Below are 24,814 nucleotides of genomic sequence, written 5' to 3'. Positions count from 1 at the left end.
AAATGGTTATACTTTTAGAAACTGAAAATGGTGACTTGCTTATCTCGTAAAATTGTACCCGATCCCTGAACAAAAGTTACCTATGATTTGAGTTTTCATAATCAGAGGACAACAGTGTAAAACTGCACATTTTCCAGTAACGAGCTGAACACCTTCAACACTTGGATGGAGGGCGCGTACCGCACGCTGGAGGAGAAGGAGGCCGCGCTGTCGAAGCTGAAGAACCTGCCCGGGCAGAGCGAGGACGTGCGCGAGTTCGTGTCCGACGTGATCGCGCACCAGGCCGACCTGCGCTTCATCACCATGGCCGCGCAGAAGTTCGTGGACGAGAGCAAGGTATGTACATCAAGTTCAGCATGTTCAAACGTGATAATTGAATCTCGAAAAAAGTAATGAATCTTGCAAAAAAATCCTAAAACATGAAAGTGCGTAGAAGATTTGTAGATTTGTAGTGCTGCATTGATTAACAAGCAAACTAAGCAGTCGGTACTATGTCACTAAAATATTAAAAATCAATTGAATCTGATGGATGGCTCTGGAGGAGAGAAGCACCAAGGGTTTAGAAGTAAGTTGTTTAGGTAACAAAATGTCTTAATTCGACACTAGATTTGTTACGTCGAAACGTTAAATGTCAATAAATTTCCGTAGCCATCATGTGCTTTGGGTATAACTTTGCAACACATATAAGTATATGTACGTATTATATTGTAAACGGTACTTATTCTAATCCGGAGTAGTTTAGCGATTCGTTATAAAAATGGTCACATTTTATCTAGATCGTAAGCATTACATCAGCATTATCACCTGCAACGGCATAGGGTTCAACGTGTTCGAAATTGCAGGAGTTCCTAACAATCCTGAACGAGTACCGCACATCGCTGCCCTCGCGCCTGTCGCACGTGCACCCGTCGGGCGACAGCGCGCTGCGGGAGGCGGCGGCGCTGGCGCGGCGGCGGCACGCGGAGCTGGCGGCGCGCGCGCAGCGCCTGCAGGAGCGGCTGCGCGGCGCCGCCGACGTCACCAAGCTGTACCACGACGCGCTGGACCGCGCGCAGCGGTGGATGAAGGAGGTACTAACATTACCTCACTTAAAACCTCATATCATTTATTGCACCATCCATGACCAGTAAGAATCTAATGATAAACCCGTCACTATATCTTTTCTTAATAATAATTACCCTTGTCGACCGCCGATATGTCTCGATGTAGTTCATGTAACTCAAATTAGGTCATCCTATGCAACGCTTTGATAGTACACTAATTGTTGACTTCACCGACATACAAACCATTTATTTGTAAACCCCATGTCCTTATTCTATGCAATCGAGGAGTCTCTAACGTCATGTATGTGATGCACAATTTAATAGCTACTAAGCTTAAGAACTTTGTAATAAATATATAAATAAATATTATAGGACATAATTACACAAATTGACTAAGTCCCACAGTAAGCTCAATAAGGCTTGTGTTGAGGGTACTTAGACAACGATATATATAAATATTTATAAATACATAAAAAACATCCATGACTCAGGAACAAATATCCATGCTCATCACACGAATACATGCCCTTACCAGGATTTGAACCAGGGACCATCAGCTTCGTAGGCAGGGTCACTACCCACTAGGCCAAACCGGTCGTCACATCAGTGTAATGTTGTAATTGGCTGTTAGGTGGAGCCTCAAGCGCGCTCGGTGCTGTCGGAGCCCGTGGGCGGCGAGCCGCGCGCCGTGGAGACGCAGCTGGCGCGCGCCAAGGCGCTGCACTCGGAGATCCTGGCGCAAGGCCGCCTCGTCGACAACGCTAAGGATGTAAGTTGTACTGCTTTATATTGTTTCCTCAGTTAGGTAGAGAAAATACGCCCGCAGTGGGAATATGTTACAGGAATATTTATGTCATTCAGTGCCATCGAATCGGATTTTGTCATTTTTGTTCACAACATACATCGGATGTATTAATATTTTAAAAAACTTTGAGAAATACATAATTTTGCGATGAGGACAGTAGTTTCCTGAATCTCTTTATAAAAGCCTCGTTGAAGCTTCGGTTTTTAAAACTGAACGCGTTGGATACTCCCATATGCTTCACTCTAATACTTCATCGTTCAACAGGCATGCGACCAGCTAGTCAAATCCCTGGAAGGCAATCTGACACCATCAGAGATCCGGCAACTGGAGGTCCCGGTGCTGGACCTGACGGCGCGCTACGCGGAGCTGACGGGCGCCGTGGGCTCGCGCTGCCAGGAGCTGGAGGCGGCGCTGCTGCAGTGCCAGGGGCTGCAGGACGCCGCCGAGACGCAGGCGCAGTGGCTGCAGCAGGCCGAGACCCTGTTCAAGTGAGTGTTGTCTACTGGAGGTCCCTGTGAGACCTGACTCGCTACGCGGAGCTGACGGGCGCCGTGGGCTCGCGCTGCCAGGAGCTGGAGGCGGCGCTGCTGCAGTGCCAGGGGCTGCAGGACGCCGCCGAGACGCAGGCGCAGTGGCTGCAGCAGGCCGAGACCCTGTTCAAGTGAGTGTTGTCTACTGGAGGTCCCTGTGAGACCTGACTCGCTACGCGGAGCTGACGGGCGCCGTGGGCTCGCGCTGCCAGGAGCTGGAGGCGGCGCTGCTGCAGTGCCAGGGGCTGCAGGACGCCGCCGAGACGCAGGCGCAGTGGCTGCAGCAGGCCGAGACCCTGTTCAAGTGAGTGTTGTCTACTGGAGGTCCCTGTGAGACCTGACTCGCTACGCGGAGCTGACGGGCGCCGTGGGCTCGCGCTGCCAGGAGCTGGAGGCGGCGCTGCTGCAGTGCCAGGGGCTGCAGGACGCCGCCGAGACGCAGGCGCAGTGGCTGCAGCAGGCCGAGACCCTGTTCAAGTGAGTGTTGTCTACTGGAGGTCCCTGTGAGACCTGACTCGCTACGCGGAGCTGACGGGCGCCGTGGGCTCGCGCTGCCAGGAGCTGGAGGCGGCGCTGCTGCAGTGCCAGGGGCTGCAGGACGCCGCCGAGACGCAGGCGCAGTGGCTGCAGCAGGCCGAGACCCTGTTCAAGTGAGTGTTGTCTACTGGAGGTCCCTGTGAGACCTGACTCGCTACGCGGAGCTGACGGGCGCCGTGGGCTCGCGCTGCCAGGAGCTGGAGGCGGCGCTGCTGCAGTGCCAGGGGCTGCAGGACGCCGCCGAGACGCAGGCGCAGTGGCTGCAGCAGGCCGAGACCCTGTTCAAGTGAGTGTTGTCTACTGGAGGTCCCTGTGAGACCTGACTCGCTACGCGGAGCTGACGGGCGCCGTGGGCTCGCGCTGCCAGGAGCTGGAGGCGGCGCTGCTGCAGTGCCAGGGGCTGCAGGACGCCGCCGAGACGCAGGCGCAGTGGCTGCAGCAGGCCGAGACCCTGTTCAAGTGAGTGTTGTCTACTGGAGGTCCCTGTGAGACCTGACTCGCTACGCGGAGCTGACGGGCGCCGTGGGCTCGCGCTGCCAGGAGCTGGAGGCGGCGCTGCTGCAGTGCCAGGGGCTGCAGGACGCCGCCGAGACGCAGGCGCAGTGGCTGCAGCAGGCCGAGACCCTGTTCAAGTGAGTGTTGTCTACTGGAGGTCCCTGTGAGACCTGACTCGCTACGCGGAGCTGACGGGCGCCGTGGGCTCGCGCTGCCAGGAGCTGGAGGCGGCGCTGCTGCAGTGCCAGGGGCTGCAGGACGCCGCCGAGACGCAGGCGCAGTGGCTGCAGCAGGCCGAGACCCTGTTCAAGTGAGTGTTGTCTACTGGAGGTCCCTGTGAGACCTGACTCTGATTCATTGCAGAAATTATTCGAGATAGATTTATTTTGGTCTAATCTTTGTTGACTAAACGACATTCGATAAAGTGGTCTCGTACTAATTACACCCTTATTACAGAACGCAATCAAAACCGGCGTCACTCATCCGCGAGCGGCTCGACGAGCAAGTCCGCGAGCAGCGCATCGCGCACGCGTCGCTGGAGGCGCGGCGCGCCACGCTCGGCAAGCTGCTCGGCCAGGCGCGCGACGCCGCCGCCAACCCCAGCAACGCCAGGATCGCCAAGAAGCTGGAGCAGAGAGCGGAAGATATTTACAACAGGTATATTTCAAATTTCAAAAAAAAAAATTTTTTAATATACTGCATGGTGGCAGATGGACAGACAGACAGGCGGACGGACAGCGGAGTCTTAGTAATAGGATCCCTGAGGATATGTAGATAGTCACATAATTATCTTTTCTGAAAAACGAAGTTCAGATCAAAAGAGAAACAACGTATTTCTACAAACTTTTCGTCTTTCTTCTTGACATGACTTTGTGAATTTTTAGAATTTATTCACCATGCCTCCCACAGATACGAGAAACTACTCGAGCGCTCGACGAAGCGCAACGAGTTCCTGGAAAGTGTATGGAGCGAGCTGTCTCACTTCACGCAGCTGGCCGGCAAGCTGGACGCCGCGCACGCGCAGCTGCTGGAGCAGGCCGACTCCAGGGAGCTGTCGAGGATGAACGCCGATGAGCTGCGCTCCAGGCTGAGCGATTTGGCGCACTTCAGGTTACTTCTCACTACCATAGTAGCATAATACGCTTGAAGTTATGCGCTTCAGCAATTATCGTCTGCATTCGGCTTTAGAAAAGCGCATTCACAAAACTAAACATCGTGAATACAGAATAATGATGAAATTCTTTCACACATGATGCTTAGACGCTTGAACGAAGTGGAAATCAAATTATGGTAAATGGTCTCATAAATTGGCGTTTTTGGTGGCATATCCTAGCAATCATGATCAGTCTTAGACCTGGTTTAAAAACACTCAGGATTCCTACTCATCTCGATAGCATTAAATCAAATTATCAAAGAAAACTTTGTAGCCACAGTAAATTTACTGCCATCTTTCGACACATGATTAAAACTTTTAGAATGCTATTAAACTTTGATTCTTATACTTTCACTGATATGTGTTAAATTGGTTAAATATCAAAAAGTGGCGCCATCTAATAGAGCATAGGCCAAAGGTAATGGCGCCATCGCTTGAAACGATGCCGCCATACCTTTGGCCTATGATCTAGTTTTACTGTGGCTACAAAATTTACTTTGACAATCCACCTCTATTTCAAATTCACTTAGTTGATACTTCAATTCCAAAATGTTAATGGTCATTGATTGTCCAGGGACGTACAAATGCCGCTGCTGGACGAGTGCCTGCAGCAAGGCAAGCAGCTGATCTCCAAGAAGGACGTCACCGACACACACGTCGTCCGTGACAGGATGAAGGTAAACTTGTACCTCTTTTATAGCTCTTGCTAAGGGTCAGTTGCACAAAAACTGTCTGGTAACGCAATCGAAAGATTTGCTCTGTACTGTAGATCCAAAATTACTCATCTTCAATCCTTAATGGGTGATGTGAGTGTATTATGGTTAAATTAATGATTCGTGTGTGCAGCTCCTGGAGAACGCGTGGCGCGACTTCAACACGTCGCTGGAGGAGAAACAGAAGCTGTCCAAGCAACGCGCCGACCAGCTTAGCCAGTATGAGACCCTCCGCGCTCAGGTAAGCCCACATATTTTTTTTTATTACAACATTTTTACTGATATTTGTCATAAATTAAAATAGCGCCCGCACTCCAAAATCTTTGCAAGGTTGATGGGCCCCTCTTTACTGGATAAGTAGTTTAGCTCTTAGTGTAGGGATATGAATGGCAAAGGGTAGACTTTTTCAGATAGTCACATAAGTTGATTGAATGTTTAAATAAAGTAAATGATCTGTCTCAGGTGTTGGAGTGGCTGCAGTCGTTCGAGAACAGAGTGGGCCGCCTGCAGCCCGTGGCGCTCGACCTGGAAGTGCTCAAGCAGCAGGCCGACGAGCTGCGACCGCTGGCTAAGGAGTATCGCGATTACTCCATTACTATTGATAAGGTATTTTACGAAGTGTAGCCGCATTGTGATACTTTGAAATATTATATATCCAAAATTTAAATTTCATGTTTTATTATATTTGTATTTTTATCCAGAGATTTTTTGACCATTCTTTAGACTTTATTTAGTGTACTGAAATAATGAATAATGTATGAATTAGGTGAACGAGGCGGGTGCCGTATACGAAGCCCTGACACGTGGCGAACGCGTGGACAGCCCGCACCGCAAGAGGCAGCTCTACAGCCCCACCAAGCGACAGACGCCAGGTCAGTACTCTCAAACAACAACACGAAGTAATTAAGTTTAGGATTGGGATATCCAATTTATCGGGAATTAATAAAGGTAGTAAAAGGTAATTATATATTAAATAAAAAATAAATTATTATCTCTTGCAGTACGCACCCTGGACGGTCGCTCGCCCTCGCCGACCAAGGGCCACGGCCTGGTGAGCCCGGGCTCCACGCACTCCACGTCCAGCGGCTTCTCATCGCGCCGCTCCTCCAGCGACCAGCTACATCTTGAAGGTAACATTCTCATTCCCAATAACGCGCAACTGATATTACACCTAAACTTTAATTCTCTTTTTGCATTTTCTTAGTAACCAAACTTATTACTACTATCTAGGAGGAGTTGAGGAGGTTTGAACTCTGGGACTTCCGTGTATTATATTGATTGAAAAGATAAGAAGCAGTTGATTAACTGTGATATTTATTACAGAACTGTCGCCGGTACAACAACAGCTCTCCGAGATCAACAACCGCTACAGCCTGCTCGGCACGAAGCTGGCCGACCGCCAGGGCGAGCTGGACGCCGTGCGCGAGGAGCTGCGGCGCCACGAGGACACCATCCGCAACACGCACCACTTCCTGGACAAGGTACGTGCAACCTTCTGGATAGAACAAGGAAAAACAGTTTGGTGCCGTGACCACGATATTACAGTTTTATAATCTTAAAACAAAACTAACTGTTACTATAACTGTGTTGTATTATTCAGGTCCAGAGGCAACTGCCGAAGGATTGCGTCCCGAACACGAAGGAGGAAGCCGACAAGACTATTAAGCAAGCCCGCGCCGTGCTCGAAGAGATGTACGAGAAGCAGAGTGCGCTCGATTCTGCCAAGACTCAGGTATTTTGAAACGCCAAAACGAAGGGATGGTTAGAGGGATGGTAATGTTTGATCGATGTATTCTACTTGATCGTCAAAAGTACCTAGCCGGGTTTGATGGGTGGGGTTGCAATCGATTCATTTTATGACTTGGTTTATCAAGAAGGCTAAGGGTTTCTGACATTCCTTTTAACTAAACTCTGTCATTACACCGTTATTGGATGTGCACAAGTACCAAAATTAGAGGCTATGTGTTAATTAAATCAGGGAAATTCTGAAGAAGGCAAGGTCAGGAGCACACTAAACCGGCGAGTGTGTATGAGGAATGTTATGAAAGTGAATGAAGCGAAAGAGATATGTCAGGATCGTAGCAAGTGGAAATCCGTGGTCTCTGCCTACCCCTCCGGGAAATACGCGTGATTATATGTGTGTACGTATGTATGTGTTAATTATAACAAGAAAGCAATTTTACTCAAGGAAAAAATGTTTTTGGTTGCTGATGATAGATTATGTTTGGTACAGGTCCGCGAGCTGCTGAAGCGCAAGCAAGGCGTGGCGGGCGCCGACCGGCTGCACGACGCCATGGAGGACGTCGTGTCGCGCTGGAGGAGCCTGCACGACGCCTGCAAGGACAAGTGCGTAGCCGAATACATTTACCAGCCATTTACAAATTGGCTAACATTGACAACAAGTGTTGCGAGCGGAAATCTCTTCCTGATTAATAAAATTTTGTTAAATCACACAATATATCAACGTATTGCTATTATTTTACTAGGATCCGCCTAATGGAGGAAGTAAAGGACTTCCAAGACACGCACAGCAACCTGTCGTCGTGGCTGCTGTCCAAGGACCGCATGATGACCGCGCTGGGACCCATCTCCTCCGACTCGCGCATGGTGCAGACGCAAGTGCAACAGGTATGGACTGACAGATATTAATAAGTACACTTCTAAATTCGAATTTTTAGGAGGTCCAATGTCCAAGATCAAATTGTCTGTTTTAGATAATCGAAAAACGGCAAGAAATCCTATTTATTTATCTGCAAGTATGAACTAAGCAAAAACTTAAACTCAACATACATAAGAAATACACTCGAATGAAATCATGGTCAAACCAGACCAGCCTTGCTCGCTGTCCAAACACTGGTTTACTTAATAAATACTGCCAACCGGGACGAATAGGAATATCGTGGTAAAAAGGAATAAAAACCGGAAATGACGTTTATTTGATAATTAATATGATACACAAGTCCATAGTATCTAATTATAATTAAGAACTTTGTAAGACGAACACACAGACCGGCTGTTTTTGTTTATTGTATAAAATACTATAAAACCTATGATTGTACCTGTAGGTGCAAGTCCTCCGCGAAGAGTTCCGCACGCAGCAGCCGCAGCTGTCCCACCTGGAGCAGGTGGCGGCCGGCGTGCTGGAGCGCCTGGAGCCGCGCTCGCCCGACGCAGAGAAGCTGCGCACCAAGCTCAAGGACCTGCAGGACCGCTGGAACGATCTGCTCAACAAGTGAGTTGCATGGCCTGTTAGAGTAAGCTGTAATGACATTCAAACGAAAAATATCATAACTTTCTCCTCAACTGAATTTTGATTTTAATACAATTAATAATTATTGAAATTTAAATGCCGTAATCGGTCGGGAGCCGACGACCTATCACTCCAAGGACTAAGAGCCGATTTTTCAGTCCCCAGTTAAACAGACGCATAGGATTTGATACTCATGTTACCTAGTTTACGTCATTTGATAAGCAAGCGTAGACGTCTTCAAACATATAACCGCACTTTAAATTATTTCGATGCATGTTTTAAATAGCAAATTCTAATCTGTTTTTGTGCGTTATTATGTTTTTGAGTTAATTTCACATGAACCACTTAACTTACCAACCTATATCTAGTCTTTTTGCATTTTTGTAACAGAAATTAAGTTCTTCCAATACAATGCTTAATTAGGCCTAAGCAAAGTGAATATTTTATTTTAAAACAATCATTATTATGTGGTAATTATTACAGACTCGAGCAGCGCGCGTCAAGCCTGGGAGCGGCGGCGGACACGTCGCGCGAGTTCGACGCCGGCCTGGCGCGCCTGCGCGACGCGCTGCAGACCATCGGCGACAAGCTCGACGACCTCGCCATGGACAAGGAGCCCGAGGAGCAGCTCAGGAAGATCGAGGTGAGTTACAATTTGGTGCCGTGACCAGGATACCGCTTCATATTCAATATCGTCAGGTAACGCCCAAAACTCACATAATTTATATTATATCCCCAACAATCAGATATGATTTATAGACACGTCGTCTAAACGGTGTTCAAAGAAACTAGACGTTCGTTACGTCCGTGATTTTGACTCTTCACATAAACAGCTCTTATGATAGTTTCATTGTGAAGGGTTAACGTACTTGAGCAGTAGCATAGTAAGTAATTTCCCCTCCATCCGTTAGAACCTCGAGCGCCAACTGGAGGGTCAGCGGCCGCTGCTGGCGGACCTGGAGGCGGCGGGCGCGGCGCTGGCCGACGTGCTGGCGGACCCGGCCTCGCGCCAGGACATACAGAGCAAGCTGGCCGCCGTCGGCCGCCAGTACGACAACCTGCAGAGGAAGCTGGACCACAGGAAGGCGGAGATCGAGGCGGCGCTCAAGTGAGTGTCGTGCATATTATATTCCCATATAATGATTTACTGCCTAATCATTCATTTTGTATAAATTTTGTATTAAAATTATCGTTCACATCGTTTTAACAAATTAGGACATTCTAGACAAGTTTGTATGTACAAAATGTTGAATAGTTTACTTAAATTCGATTGCGCCATAATCGTCGCAATTTTCATGCAATTTCACCGTTTGGTGTGACCGGCCTTCAGTATCAATGACAGTGCCTTTAGAAATAAAATGAGTATTGACGAGAAGGGAAGTTCTATAGACTTTTAAGTAGGTAGATGCTTTTAGTTTGCTTGCAATTAATTAGTAGGCAACTAGTTAATTGCAAGCAAACTAGAAGCATTTAAATATGGTAGAACTTTAGAACAGTTATAAAATATATGTATCGTATACAGGGACGGGCGCAACCTGGAGGAGAACGTGGCCCGCACGCTGGGCTGGCTGCAGTCGGAGCTGGGCGCGCTGCCCGGCAAGCTGCAGGTGTCGGCCGACAAGCACAAGCTGCAGCAGCAGCTGGAGCGCCACGAGCCGCTGTACCGCGACGTCACGCAGCGCGAGCACGAGCTCATCATGCTGCTCGACAAAGGTAACGTGGCCCGCACGCTGGGCTGGCTGCAGTCGGAGCTGGGCGCGCTGCCCGGCAAGCTGCAGGTGTCGGCCGACAAGCACAAGCTGCAGCAGCAGCTGGAGCGCCACGAGCCGCTGTACCGCGACGTCACGCAGCGCGAGCACGAGCTCATCATGCTGCTCGACAAAGGTAACGTGGCCCGCACGCTGGGCTGGCTGCAGTCGGAGCTGGGCGCGCTGCCCGGCAAGCTGCAGGTGTCGGCCGACAAGCACAAGCTGCAGCAGCAGCTGGAGCGCCACGAGCCGCTGTACCGCGACGTCACGCAGCGCGAGCACGAGCTCATCATGCTGCTCGACAAAGGTAACGTGGCCCGCACGCTGGGCTGGCTGCAGTCGGAGCTGGGCGCGCTGCCCGGCAAGCTGCAGGTGTCGGCCGACAAGCACAAGCTGCAGCAGCAGCTGGAGCGCCACGAGCCGCTGTACCGCGACGTCACGCAGCGCGAGCACGAGCTCATCATGCTGCTCGACAAAGGTAACGTGGCCCGCACGCTGGGCTGGCTGCAGTCGGAGCTGGGCGCGCTGCCCGGCAAGCTGCAGGTGTCGGCCGACAAGCACAAGCTGCAGCAGCAGCTGGAGCGCCACGAGCCGCTGTACCGCGACGTCACGCAGCGCGAGCACGAGCTCATCATGCTGCTCGACAAAGGTAACGTTAACATAACTGTTCGTTACATGACTCTACAAAATGTGCCGCTTTATCTCCGGATAACGAAGGGCTACTGACGTCATGGTAATATTAAAAATGGTCCTAATTTACACCATGAAAATAGTACGTAATACCACGCGTACGCATGTGTGTGTGTGTGTGTGTGTGTGTGTGTGTGTGTGTGTGTGTGTGTGTGTGTGTGTGTGTGTGTGTGTGTGTGTGTGTGTGTGTGTGTGTGTGTGTGTGTGTGTGTGTGTGTGTGTGTGTGTGTGTGTGTGTGTGTGTGTGTGTGTGTGTGTGTGTGTGTGTGTGGTACGTGGTGGTGGTGGTACACATCTGGAATTGCAGGTATCGATAGGCTACGGTGACTGCTTACCATAGGCGGGCCGTGTGCTTGTTTGTCACCATCGTGGTATTTAAAAAAAAATAACATTATTTACGTACCATTCCCCTCACAAAAACTGAATTGCACTCTAAAAGCCTTCAATCAAGGCAACTTTGTCATTTTACAGTAGTTTCAATATATCGCGAAGTATTGTATGTTAAGTGGCGGAATAAAGACCAAAACTTCTAGATCTACAGTGATTTCGTATAAAAGCTGCGCATAAAATAACAAGATTAATTTACCACACTACTTTCGTTCAGGTCGTGAGATGGAGAAGAAGCCCGCTCACCAAGGCTTACGCAAGGACCTGGATCGCGTGCAGACGCAGTGGGAGAAACTCAAGCGGGAGACTTACGACCGACACACACGTCTACAGGCTGCCATGGTATGGACATATCTAACCATATTCTATCTTGATATTTTTATTTAATTCTATGATGATTTTATATCAATTATTTCAAGAAATACTATGAAGAATATCTCTCACTTTGAAAGTATTGGGCTTTCAAGCCAGCACCACTCTTCTCGGTACCTTTACCGAGCCAGTTAGTAGCTATAATTTAACTAAAGGTGCAATCAAATCAGTTGCTAACAAAACGAGACCCCCTATGTCGACCGAAAGAACTCAGCATTATTAAACAATGTGATTGATTTAAATGAATAATTTTCTCGCAGGAGCACTGCCGCAAATACTCGAAGGCGCAAGAGAACTTCCTGCCCTGGATCTCGGAGGCGGAGGAGCGAGTCGGCAAGCTGACGCCCGCCGTGTTCACCAAGCGGGACGTGGAGAAGCAGCTGCGGGAGCTGCAGACCATCAGGAACGACATCTGGAAGAGGTACGTGCATCTCGAGTATGATAAATTTAATTAAACTGCAGACACTATTGTAGGCAGGATCATATCACCCTTTTAATTTTTTTTAATAATGATCCTAACTTAGTGTTGTAATAAAGAGTCGTTCTATGTAACCGAGTTTTTATAAACGGTACCAAGGTTTTTGTTTATATATATCACAACTACTTAACATGGACATGTAATATTTGCTCCAAAACCAAACAAATATTATTGTTATATGTGGTCAGATCTGGTGAATACGAAAACAACAAGACCCTGGGCGAGACGTTCATCTCGGCCTGCGACGTGGACCAGGACATCGTGCGATCTCAGCTCGATAGCATGAAGCAGAGATGGGACCGCCTCAACAACGGTGAGATCTATTTACTAATATAAGTATGATCGATTTACGAAACAATAGTTATTTGTACAACAACAGAGCAATGTTTGATGTTTCTTCTAGTGCTTATTTTGAGTCCCGTGCAAGCGAAAGATTCTATAATAGATCTAGAATCTAATTTAGAATCTTGAGCGCAGTAAGGGACACAAAAGCGCACGAGATGTAAATAACTTTGATTTCGTGTAGTACACAAAAATTTTCACGACAGCAGTGAGAACATATTTGGAAGGTAAAAATACAACCTGAAAAAATGTAATCCTCTTCATCACTATTTCACTCATGTTTTCTTGATGTATTCTAACAATTAGTTTATTTACCGCAATAAAACAAAACAAAAGAAATTTTAATAAAATAATACGGAAATAACGAACATCAATTGACAGTTCAATCGACCACTTTTTTTATGTAAAAAAAAAGGTTGTAAGATACGGTCCGAATTGCGGATACAACTTTTGTCAACTATAGTAGAGATCGTTAAAAGTAGAATTATTTACTTTGCGTAACAATTGCGTAAGTTCATTGTTTTGATTGTATAATGAAATACGCAAAATATGGTGTTTTTATTAGATTTAAAAAAATTATTTCATTCATTAATTATTACGAACGAAGTGTGTTTTGGAACAATGCGGTCTGACTTATTTCGGGGGTCTATTATAAACTGTCAATGGACCGTTAAATTACGTGTGCACTATTTTTGTCTCTTTCTTTTTGCCAATGACGTGAAAGGGGCAAAGACAATAGAATCCAAATATTTCGAACTTGTATAAGGCTCCGCAAGTTATAAAGGTCACGTGAATGTTATTTTGTGTCACTCAGTGAGTAAAATGCGATTTTGCTCACTGTTTTTAAGTAGCAAATGACCCTTGTTCTAGCTTTTGACGTGAAAAAGGTTTTGTGCTTTGTACGTGGGAATTTTTCTGCCGTTTCGTTTTGTTTTGTTTCGTGTCGAAACAGTAGAAAGCAAAAGTGTAGTTTTGTATTTTGTATTTATGCCACATTAGCAATGTGTGAAATAGTAGATTGTTAACCAACGGTGGAAAATGAACCATATCGCCCGAGATATTTTGGCGCTCGAACGAAGTGAGAGCGCCAACAGTTCGAGGGTGAGCTGGTTACTTTTACCCGAGTTGACAAATTTTTCACCTGGCTATCAAAGGTCTACTATAAAAGGCGAACTTTCCGAAAAGGAGAGATGAAAAAGTAATACTGCGTTTTGAAGAAAATGATCAGTCGGAGAAAAGACATCAACAAGTAACCGTATACGTTTCCCTAACAGAGGTCCTCCAGCAAGTGGAATTCCTGGAGTCCACCGCGCGCAAGCTCGGCGAGTTCCAGGAGCGCGTGCGCGCGGTGGAGACGCCGCTGCAGCGCTGCGAGGAGCGCCTGCAGGACGCGCTGGCCGCGCCGCCCGCGCAGGCCGCCGAGGCCGTCGCGCGCGTCGCCGACACCGTGCAGGCGCTGCGCGCGCCGCTGCAGGTAGCGTGCGGCCCCGGGGCTCCAGTAGATGGCGCCACTTTGTCATATTTAACTAATTTAACACATATCGATGAAATAATCAAATGGTGTTCTAAAAGTTTTAATGAATGTGAATTTACTGTGGCTACAAAGTTTACTTTGACAATCTACTTCCAATAGCATCATTTTTCAGATAAAATATAGTTGTAAATAAATTACTTGGTAATTTTTTCAGTTCATTATTTCTGGTCATTTAACCAATATCATAATTCTTTCTAAGATATAATTTTTACCGTTAAACCTTTAGCGTTTGCAATTTTCCTAAAAACTAACCTTCTCTTTCCCCACAGAGCGTAAACGCGGCAGTGGACGACATCGTGACGATGGCGCACGAGATGGCCGGGCCGGACGCGGCCGGGCGCGCGCGGCAGGTGCTGGACGCCACGGCGGGCGCGCTGGCCGAGCGGCTGGACGAGCTGGACGCGAAGGCTGGAGACGCCCGCGACCGCCTCGCTGGCGCTGCTAGCGCTATGACGCACTTCCAGGTACGGAACCGACACTAAGTTTTATTTTCATCAACAAATCCAAACTGTTATATACATCATAAAATGATGAGTTTTACTAGTAGGATAGGAAAAACAGCAGCTCTGTGACAACTAGAGTTACTAAATACATTTTAATTTTGCTTTATTTTCGTTTATTTTTATTGGCGTTTATCAACTAACCTCAGTAAATGACAAACTGCTGACAATTTGACATTCGTGTCTGTACGATGAGCAGTTTAGGTCGGCTGAGTTTTAACCTTTTGACCGCCAAAGACGTCATATGACGCGGGCGGCTACAGCCCAATATCATGCGTACCGACAAGGTTCACGATTACGCGCCGCGTGCGATAGGCGTGACGTTTAAAAGGTTAATACCAATGGTATTTTACCTCAAAAACAATTTAAATGCCAATTCACTTTTTATTACGCTAGGCAGGAAAAATTGTGACCATATTTACTAAACCCAAAAAACGAATTCCATCTATACTTTCAGGAGAAAGTCAAGAGCCTATCGGCTGACCTCTCAGACTTGGAAAAGGAACTAGACACGATGAAGCCGCCCGGGCGCGACATGAAGACCGTCCGGCAGCAGCTGGACGACATGACGCGCTTCTACAAGCGGCTGGAGCGCGCCGACGACGCGGTGGCCGACGCGGCGCGCGCGGCCGAGGGGCTGGCCGACGGCGGCTACGCGGGCGACGCCGCCAACACGAGGAACCAGGTGAGGCACTACACTAACTATAAGTATGCTTATCTTCTACAAGCGGCTGGAGCGCGCCGACGACGCGGTGGCCGACGCGGCGCGCGCGGCCGAGGGGCTGGCCGACGGCGGCTACGCGGGCGACGCCGCCAACACGAGGAACCAGGTGAGGCACTACACTAACTATAAGTATGCTTATCTTCTACAAGCGGCTGGAGCGCGCCGACGACGCGGTGGCCGACGCGGCGCGCGCGGCCGAGGGGCTGGCCGACGGCGGCTACGCGGGCGACGCCGCCAACACGAGGAACCAGGTGAGGCACTACACTAACTATAAGTATGCTTATCTTCTACAAGCGGCTGGAGCGCGCCGACGACGCGGTGGCCGACGCGGCGCGCGCGGCCGAGGGGCTGGCCGACGGCGGCTACGCGGGCGACGCCGCCAACACGAGGAACCAGGTGAGGCACTACACTAACTATAAGTATGCTTATCTTCTACAAGCGGCTGGAGCGCGCCGACGACGCGGTGGCCGACGCGGCGCGCGCGGCCGAGGGGCTGGCCGACGGCGGCTACGCGGGCGACGCCGCCAACACGAGGAACCAGGTGAGGCACTACACTAACTATAAGTATGCTTATCTTCTACAAGCGGCTGGAGCGCGCCGACGACGCGGTGGCCGACGCGGCGCGCGCGGCCGAGGGGCTGGCCGACGGCGGCTACGCGGGCGACGCCGCCAACACGAGGAACCAGGTGAGGCACTACACTAACTATAAGTATGCTTATCTTCTACAAGCGGCTGGAGCGCGCCGACGACGCGGTGGCCGACGCGGCGCGCGCGGCCGAGGGGCTGGCCGACGGCGGCTACGCGGGCGACGCCGCCAACACGAGGAACCAGGTGAGGCACTACACTAACTATAAGTATGCTTATCTTCTACAAGCGGCTGGAGCGCGCCGACGACGCGGTGGCCGACGCGGCGCGCGCGGCCGAGGGGCTGGCCGACGGCGGCTACGCGGGCGACGCCGCCAACACGAGGAACCAGGTGAGGCACTACACTAACTATAAGTATGCTTATCTTCTACACGCGGCTGGAGCGCGCCGACGACGCGGTGGCCGACGCGGCGCGCGCGGCCGAGGGGCTGGCCGACGGCGGCTACGCGGGCGACGCCGCCAACACGAGGAACCAGGTGAGGCACTACACTAACTATAAGTATGCTTATCTTCTACAAGCGGCTGGAGCGCGCCGACGACGCGGTGGCCGACGCGGCGCGCGCGGCCGAGGGGCTGGCCGACGGCGGCTACGCGGGCGACGCCGCCAACACGAGGAACCAGGTGAGGCACTACACTAACTATAAGTATGCTTATCTTCTACAAGCGGCTGGAGCGCGCCGACGACGCCGTGGCCGACGCGGCGAAAGCGGCCGAGGGGCTGGCCGACGGCGGCTACGCGGGCGACGCCGCCAACACGAGGAACCAGGTGAGGCACTACACTAACTATAAGTATGCTTATCTTCTACAAGCGGCTGGAGCGCGCCGACGACGCGGTGGCCGACGCGGCGCGCGCGGCCGAGGGGCTGGCCGACGGCGGCTACGCGGGCGACGCCGCCAACACGAGGAACCAGGTGAGGCACTACACTAACTATAAGTATGCTTATCTTCTACAAGCGGCTGGAGCGCGCCGACGACGCGGTGGCCGACGCGGCGCGCGCGGCCGAGGGGCTGGCCGACGGCGGCTACGCGGGCGACGCCGCCAACACGAGGAACCAGGTGAGGCACTACACTAACTATAAGTATGCTTATCTTCTACAAGCGGCTGGAGCGCGCCGACGACGCGGTGGCCGACGCGGCGCGCGCGGCCGAGGGGCTGGCCGACGGCGGCTACGCGGGCGACGCCGCCAACACGAGGAACCAGGTGAGGCACTACACTAACTATAAGTATGCTTATCTTCTACAAGCGGCTGGAGCGCGCCGACGACGCGGTGGCCGACGCGGCGCGCGCGGCCGAGGGGCTGGCCGACGGCGGCTACGCGGGCGACGCCGCCAACACGAGGAACCAGGTGAGGCACTACACTAACTATAAGTATGCTTATCTTCTACAAGCGGCTGGAGCGCGCCGACGACGCGGTGGCCGACGCGGCGCGCGCGGCCGAGGGGCTGGCCGACGGCGGCTACGCGGGCGACGCCGCCAACACGAGGAACCAGGTGAGGCACTACACTAACTATAAGTATGCTTATCTTCTACAAGCGGCTGGAGCGCGCCGACGACGCGGTGGCCGACGCGGCGCGCGCGGCCGAGGGGCTGGCCGACGGCGGCTACGCGGGCGACGCCGCCAACACGAGGAACCAGGTGAGGCACTACACTAACTATAAGTATGCTTATCTTCTACAAGCGGCTGGAGCGCGCCGACGACGCGGTGGCCGACGCGGCGCGCGCGGCCGAGGGGCTGGCCGACGGCGGCTACGCGGGCGACGCCGCCAACACGAGGAACCAGGTGAGGCACTACACTAACTATAAGTATGCTTATCTTCTACAAGCGGCTGGAGCGCGCCGACGACGCGGTGGCCGACGCGGCGCGCGCGGCCGAGGGGCTGGCCGACGGCGGCTACGCGGGCGACGCCGCCAACACGAGGAACCAGGTGAGGCACTACACTAACTATAAGTATGCTTATCTTCTACAAGCGGCTGGAGCGCGCCGACGACGCGGTGGCCGACGCGGCGCGCGCGGCCGAGGGGCTGGCCGACGGCGGCTACGCGGGCGACGCCGCCAACACGAGGAACCAGGTGAGGCACTACACTAACTATAAGTATGCTTATCTTCTACAAGCGGCTGGAGCGCGCCGACGACGCGGTGGCCGACGCGGCGCGCGCGGCCGAGGGGCTGGCCGACGGCGGCTACGCGGGCGACGCCGCCAACACGAGGAACCAGGTGAGGCACTACACTAACTATAAGTATGCTTATCTTCTACAAGCGGCTGGAGCGCGCCGACGACGCGGTGGCCGACGCGGCGCGCGCGGCCGAGGGGCTGGCCGACGGCGGCTACGCGGGCGACGCCGCCAACACGAGGAACCAGGTGAGGCACTACACTAACTATAAGTATGCTTATCTTCTACAAGCGGCTGGAGCGCGCCGACGACGCGGTGGCCGACGCGGCGCGCGCGGCCGAGGGGCTGGCCGACGGCGGCTACGCGGGCGACGCCGCCAACACGAGGAACCAGGTGAGGCACTACACTAACTATAAGTATGCTTATCTTCTACAAGCGGCTGGAGCGCGCCGACGACGCGGTGGCCGACGCGGCGCGCGCGGCCGAGGGGCTGGCCGACGGCGGCTACGCGGGCGACGCCGCCAACACGAGGAACCAGGTGAGGCACTACACTAACTATAAGCTATATATTCAAAGCAACAAACGGCCCTAACAAAGCAATTTTGTTCTTTTTTCAACAATTTACTCACACTTTGTTGTTTATATACTCAGTAGTCGAATGTAAAAAGGTCCTACACACTTCACAATGGCACTATCCACTGATTTCACATTTATTTACCGACAACAAACAATCCAAGTTCACATATCGTTTCGGTCGATATTGTCCTTTATCCAATAGACAAATCTAGTAAATAACACTCACGGAGCGTAGTTAGTAGTCATTGATCGCACTGGCTCATGAATTACACTAAAATATTTATTTGTTACATTTTAAAAACTTGTTTGTTTACGCAGCTTATTCAACCGTGACAAGTGACAGCTGTCAACTGATACTAACTATAAGTATGCTTATCTGGACCTCGATTCCACTTTGACTTGAGTGTATTTCTTTGAAAATATAGGCGAGATAGAGTAGATGACCTTTAGGGTTTATTTCAACCAATATTTTCCTAATTATCCCATAACTGGGAAAATTGAGCCCACGACACAGAGATTGGGATGTTTTATTTTAAATATGAATGATCAGTAACTATGAATTATTATTTCTACTTTCTCTGTCTGAGGAGAGCAAAACACTCATATACACGGTGTTTCTATTGAATTCCGTTAACTTCGGGGCATGAGTAAGTACGTTTAAGGAAACTAAATAACATGGGTATTTAAAAAAAATAGTTATTTTTTTTTACTTTTGAAATTTTTATAAAAAGTAATTAAATGTTGCATATAGCGTTGTTGGGACACGGGCATATTTAACTCAAACTAACAATTGAAAAATATGACATATCAATGACATGTCAAACATCGATCGTCCGAGATAGTACTTACGTTTAGTAGCAAATGCATTAACTCGTACTAAACACTAATCAATATGTAAACATGCCCTAAGGCAAGTGTACACGCACGTAGGGACCATATAAGATAAAAATAAATTGTTGATTATCTCTGAAATGGAATTCATTAGAATACCGGTGTCTTTGAGAAAGTTACTAAATTTAAGCTCAGGAATGAACCCTTGAAATTAACGAAAAAAAAACAAGGTGTACGTAGATTCTACAAAATTATTGTGATTTACAACGAGTTAGACAGTAAAAATACAAAAATATTCATACCAAATGTCCGTTCCCAGGTTGAAGGCCTCCGTAAGCAACTGGGCAAGCTGGACGAGCGCGCCCGCGCCCGCGAGCAGGACCTGGACGACACGCTCAGCAAGCTCGAGGCCTTCTACAAGGCCTACGACTCCGTCATGGACGACGTTCAGGAGGTACGCTCGGACCACATATCTTCTCCTGTTTTATTTTATTGTTTTATTTTATTCGGAAAACTAATGCCAAACTAGTGCCTACGCCAAATCTTGGGATTAGTTGTCAAGCGGACCCCAGGCTCCCATGAGCTGTGGCAAAATGCCGGGACAACGCGAGGAAGAAGAAGAAGATTTTATTCGGAAAACCAACAGCATAAGTAAACTAAATCTAGATTAACATAAATATGTATCAGAGAACCTAATTACAGGTTTCCAATTACAGTTACTGTTAGTAGTAGTGTAGATATTTTGGTTAAATACATCCTATCCTACCGACTAAGTTCAGCGGCGAGATACGGCACTGAATGATGATTGCTTTCAGATATTCAGATACTGTTTTAAGAGTGCATTGAAATTATTCTGCACACATAGCTTCCTCTTCCCCTCGGACCACCACAAGGTGTAAACGTGTCTAGACCTCTATTTCTTTATTATTTTACAAAATAGAATAAAAATAAAGTAAATTAAATCAGAAGTGATACTAGGAGTGCATAATATCAACGGAAGTGCGCAAAACACTGATCTCCACATCTACGCTCTTCTGCTGCCCTGGTACTCGAACGCGGCTGCGCATCGCAAGCGAAACCGGTCTGTACACGCACGCTCCAACCGATCACTGTGACGTCACCCACTGGCGCTCTAACTCGCACGGCATACACCTCTTTTGAAACATATCGCCCTAGTACTCGTCGCTCGTCGCCTGTAATAACGATGACTCACAAACAACATTCGGATGCGCAAAAGGATTTCGGAGACTTGCATATGGATGAAGACTCGTTGCTCTTGGACAAGGAGCAGAGCGAACACAATAACAGTCAGGTAAAACGTACACCGCCTAATTTTGTCACCCAAAGAAATAACAAAAGGACCCGGGACAGCCCGGGAACAGAATTGGATAATTTTAAGGAGGAAATGAGACAGATGTTTAGCGAATTTAGGCTTTCGCAAGGAAATGAATTCAAAAAAATCAATTCTACCCTTCTGGAAGTTAAGGAATCAAATAAAAATATAGAAGCATCAGTGGCGTTCCTCACAGCCCAGACTAAAGAACTCGAGAAAAAAGTAGAAAATTTGGAAATGGAGAGAAAAAAAGACAAAGAGTACATAAATTTGCTGGAAGAAAAGGTTGAGGACCTGCAGAGGGACAGTCGTAAGAATAATTTAGAAATAAAAAATGTCCCTAAATTTGAAAAAGAGACGCGCGAGGACCTCGTCAACATGGTACTACAACTTTCGACATCGATTGGCTGCCAGATCTCCCCCTCGGACATAGCGGACATACATCGGGTGCGCGCTAAACAAGAGGACAAGAAAAACACGCCTATCGTTGTGGAAATGGTATCGGCCATAACGAAATCGGATATACTACAAAAATGTAAACAACATAATATGAGCAAACCGAGCGACAAACTATGTGCAAAGCATCTTGGATACACCAAACAAGAGAATACCCCCATATATGTAGCCGAACAACTCACCTCCAAGGCTGCCCGGCTGCGGTTCTTGGCGCGGGATTTGGCGAAATCCAAAGGATACGTTTACTGCTGGACCTCGTTTGGTAAAGTATACGTAAGAAAGACTGCAACCTCACGCGTAATACACATACAAAATGAAGCGCAAGTCCAGAGTTTATTTTTGGAAACCTGACTATATACAGTGACTTTTTCTTTTAATCACTATGTTTGTATTATACTAAGCCGTGCTCTCTGCGCCTTAATACTTATTCGCTTGTACATTTTGCCACTGTGTCAATCAATAGAAATATTATTGATGTATTATAAAATTTATAAAAGTAGATTATGTAAAACAGCCACTTACACTTTCAACATATACTTTTTCACAATGAATCTTAATCAACCACACACCACAATCAGACACACTCACGCACACATTCTAAAACGACGGAATATAAAATCTCATCCTTACCATACACATGCTATCTTACAAACCCTTGCGCTCGTTACCCCTACCGACATATATACATTTGATAATGAATGACACCCTCCTAACAATCAATCAAATAGATAACCTCCTTATTGCACAATCGGCTGAATGCAAATATGATGAAGTTACCCAGCATATTAATTTTAATCCTTCGGACCTCACCATTATAACTCAAAACATTCGAAGTATCTTATGTAATTTTGACAACCTATCAGTCACTCTATCACAGCTAAAATTTAACACTGATATTATTATCTTAAGTGAATGTAGATTAAACAACGAAAAACCCATACCCTATTTAAATGGCTATCAAACATTCTTTACCACACATCACCTAAATCAAAACGACGGAGTTATTGCCTACGTTAAAAATACCCTTAAGGTTAATGTTAACGAAATTAAGCTCACACAGGCGTCGTGCCTTGAAATAACCTTGGCAGATAAAAAAATACTTGGCATTTACAGATCACCGTCAAATTACAATGCCGAAAAATTTATTGATTCCCTAAACCAACACCTACAGTGTATCAAATCTTGCAAAAATATCATAATCACCGGAGACATAAACATAAACCTCGTACATAAACCTACTGATCAGACTTATGAGAGCACAAACAGGCTAAACTACCTCAATATGTTGGCTATGCATGGCATACTCCCAGGCCATATATTGCCCACAAGAGGCAAGTCGTGTCTTGACCACATAATGATTAAGTCTGACATCGAAAACTCCATGCTAGATATTTTAATCTTGGACACAACAATTACAGACCACGCTATGGTTTTACTAAATGTGGGTAGCCCCAATATCCCCTTACCACCACCAAAAACCAAAAAGATCATCAATCTCGAAAATGCCGTGACTAGCCTATCAAAAGAGAAACTAGGTTCTCTATTAAACATGACTAACCCGAATTGTCTTACTGATGCCATCGTAAACAAATTAAAACACTGTCTTGAAATAAATACAACTACCACCATAGTTCCGAGCAAAAACCGTATTATTAAGCCTTGGATCACGTTGGGAATTCTAAGATGTATCCGAAATAGAAACAATATGCAAAGGAAGCTCCGTAATGATCCTGAAAATATCACACTTCAAATTACTTACAGAAGATACAGAAATTATTGCAATAGTTTAATTAAAAAACTAAAACGTAAATACGATAAAGATAATCTAAGTAAAGCAAATAAAAATTCTAAAAATCTGTGGAAAGAAATTAATAAAATTACTCATAGAAAACAAACTAAACCTGATAGCTTGCAATTGCTCGAGAGCTATGGAACCTGCCCCCAGGCATCTATTAATTCCATTAATCAATATTTTTCTGGTGTTGGCAAAACGCTAGCCGAAGCAGTCGTATCCAATAGTAATTATTTCTTAATAAACAATAACGTCAATCACATAAATACTACTGTTAATTCCTTTGTACTTTTTGACACCAATCCGAATGAGGTCTATCTTATTCTTTCCAACCTTAAGTCTAATAGCGCCCCAGGCTGGGATAACATCCCCACCAAATTCCTCAAACTTGCCAGCGCCACCATTGTTCCCATCATCACACATCTGGCAAACCTATGTTTTAAACATGGAATATTCCCGGATTCTCTGAAACAAGCTATTATCACTCCGGTTTATAAGGGTGGAAACAGAAACTTAGTGTCGAACTATAGGCCTATATCTGTCTTACCGGCTTTATCAAAATTTTAGAAAAACTTATTAACACCCGACTTATAAACTATATAAATAAGTTTAATATTTTATCGTCTAATCAATTTGGTTTTAAAAAAGGTTGCTCTACCGAGGACGCTGTTATATCCCTGTCTTCGAAAATAGTAGAAATAGTTGATAAAAATAAAAAGTGTCTGACTGTATTTCTAGACTTAAAAAAGGCCTTCGACACCGTATCTGTACCCACTCTTATAAACACACTGGAAAGCATTGGCATCAGAGGAACTCCTCTATTTTTGTTAAGAGACTATCTTACAAATCGTAGGCAAAGAGTCAAAATAGAGAAACATGTAAGTGATGAATGTGATGTAACCTATGGAGTTCCCCAGGGGAGCGTATTAGGTCCTACACTCTTTCTAATATACATGAATCAACTTTGCAATCTGCATATTGAGCAGGGGGTCCATCATTGCTTACGCTGATGACACGGCGGTTGTGTTTTATGGGGATACCTGGGATGATGTGCGTAGGTTTGCGGAAATTGGACTAGCCCAAATTGCGCGCTGGTTTCAGGCCAACCTACTCACCCTAAACACGGATAAATCAAACTATATATGCTTCTCAAAATACAACAGGACACAACCAGACCACACGTATAAAATCAGGATTCACAATTGTAACGATTTAAATCAATCAAACTGCTCTTGTTCACCTATCACTAAAGTTGACTGTGTTAAATACCTAGGCATTATGATAGATCAGCGACTAACATGGCATATGCATACAGAGCTGATCATGTCACGTACTCGCAAACTCATATGGACTTTTAAAAATTTAAGACACATTGCCACCAAAAATCTTCTCAACCAAATTTACATTTCTTTAGCACAATCGGTTCTTATATATTGCATTTCAGTGTGGGGTGGAGCCACTAAAACCAAATTCCTTCAATTAGAGAGAGCTCAACGAGCTTTACTCAAGGTCATGTACTGTAAACCATACAGGTTCCCAACTGATAAGCTGTATGAAGTAAGTGACCTCCTATCGGTAAGAAAACTGTATGTGTGGAATGTGACTTTACGGAGACATAAAAATACTAGGTACTGTCGAGAGGATACGTCAACAAGGTCCACAAGGAAAAGGAAACGAAATGTTATCCCCATTCCAACAAAGTCTGCATATGCTAGAAGACAGTATATCGCTCTATCTGCAAAACTATATAACCTTATAGATAATGCC

At 48.2% G+C, this 24,814-nt stretch overlaps 1 protein-coding gene across 1 annotated transcript in view; it reads left to right on the top strand.

Moving 5' to 3' along the window:
* The window catches only part of LOC133530438 (microtubule-actin cross-linking factor 1, isoforms 1/2/3/4/5-like), a 164,446-nt gene that overhangs the window by 91,275 nt on the left and 48,357 nt on the right, over window positions 1–24,814 (top strand). Inside the window, exons 31-56 of the mRNA XM_061868349.1 lie at window positions 138–336; window positions 843–1,070; window positions 1,675–1,812; window positions 2,113–2,336; window positions 3,867–4,067; window positions 4,320–4,520; window positions 5,138–5,240; window positions 5,410–5,517; window positions 5,739–5,882; window positions 6,043–6,148; window positions 6,278–6,406; window positions 6,600–6,757; window positions 6,877–7,008; window positions 7,510–7,622; window positions 7,763–7,904; window positions 8,342–8,508; window positions 9,010–9,169; window positions 9,438–9,634; window positions 10,049–10,923; window positions 11,569–11,693; window positions 11,984–12,144; window positions 12,390–12,514; window positions 13,818–14,017; window positions 14,347–14,541; window positions 15,035–15,262; window positions 19,786–19,920. Coding sequence (XP_061724333.1) covers window positions 138–336; window positions 843–1,070; window positions 1,675–1,812; window positions 2,113–2,336; window positions 3,867–4,067; window positions 4,320–4,520; window positions 5,138–5,240; window positions 5,410–5,517; window positions 5,739–5,882; window positions 6,043–6,148; window positions 6,278–6,406; window positions 6,600–6,757; window positions 6,877–7,008; window positions 7,510–7,622; window positions 7,763–7,904; window positions 8,342–8,508; window positions 9,010–9,169; window positions 9,438–9,634; window positions 10,049–10,923; window positions 11,569–11,693; window positions 11,984–12,144; window positions 12,390–12,514; window positions 13,818–14,017; window positions 14,347–14,541; window positions 15,035–15,262; window positions 19,786–19,920 — 4,894 coding nt within the window. The remainder of the gene's footprint in view (window positions 1–137; window positions 337–842; window positions 1,071–1,674; window positions 1,813–2,112; window positions 2,337–3,866; window positions 4,068–4,319; window positions 4,521–5,137; window positions 5,241–5,409; window positions 5,518–5,738; window positions 5,883–6,042; window positions 6,149–6,277; window positions 6,407–6,599; window positions 6,758–6,876; window positions 7,009–7,509; window positions 7,623–7,762; window positions 7,905–8,341; window positions 8,509–9,009; window positions 9,170–9,437; window positions 9,635–10,048; window positions 10,924–11,568; window positions 11,694–11,983; window positions 12,145–12,389; window positions 12,515–13,817; window positions 14,018–14,346; window positions 14,542–15,034; window positions 15,263–19,785; window positions 19,921–24,814) is intronic.

The sequence above is a fragment of the Cydia pomonella genome, chromosome 22, assembly GCF_033807575.1.
Source record: "Cydia pomonella isolate Wapato2018A chromosome 22, ilCydPomo1, whole genome shotgun sequence".
Lineage (NCBI taxonomy): Eukaryota > Metazoa > Arthropoda > Insecta > Lepidoptera > Tortricidae > Cydia > Cydia pomonella.
Note: the sequence above shows the minus strand (reverse complement) of the source record. Positions and strands in the feature narration are given on the sequence as shown.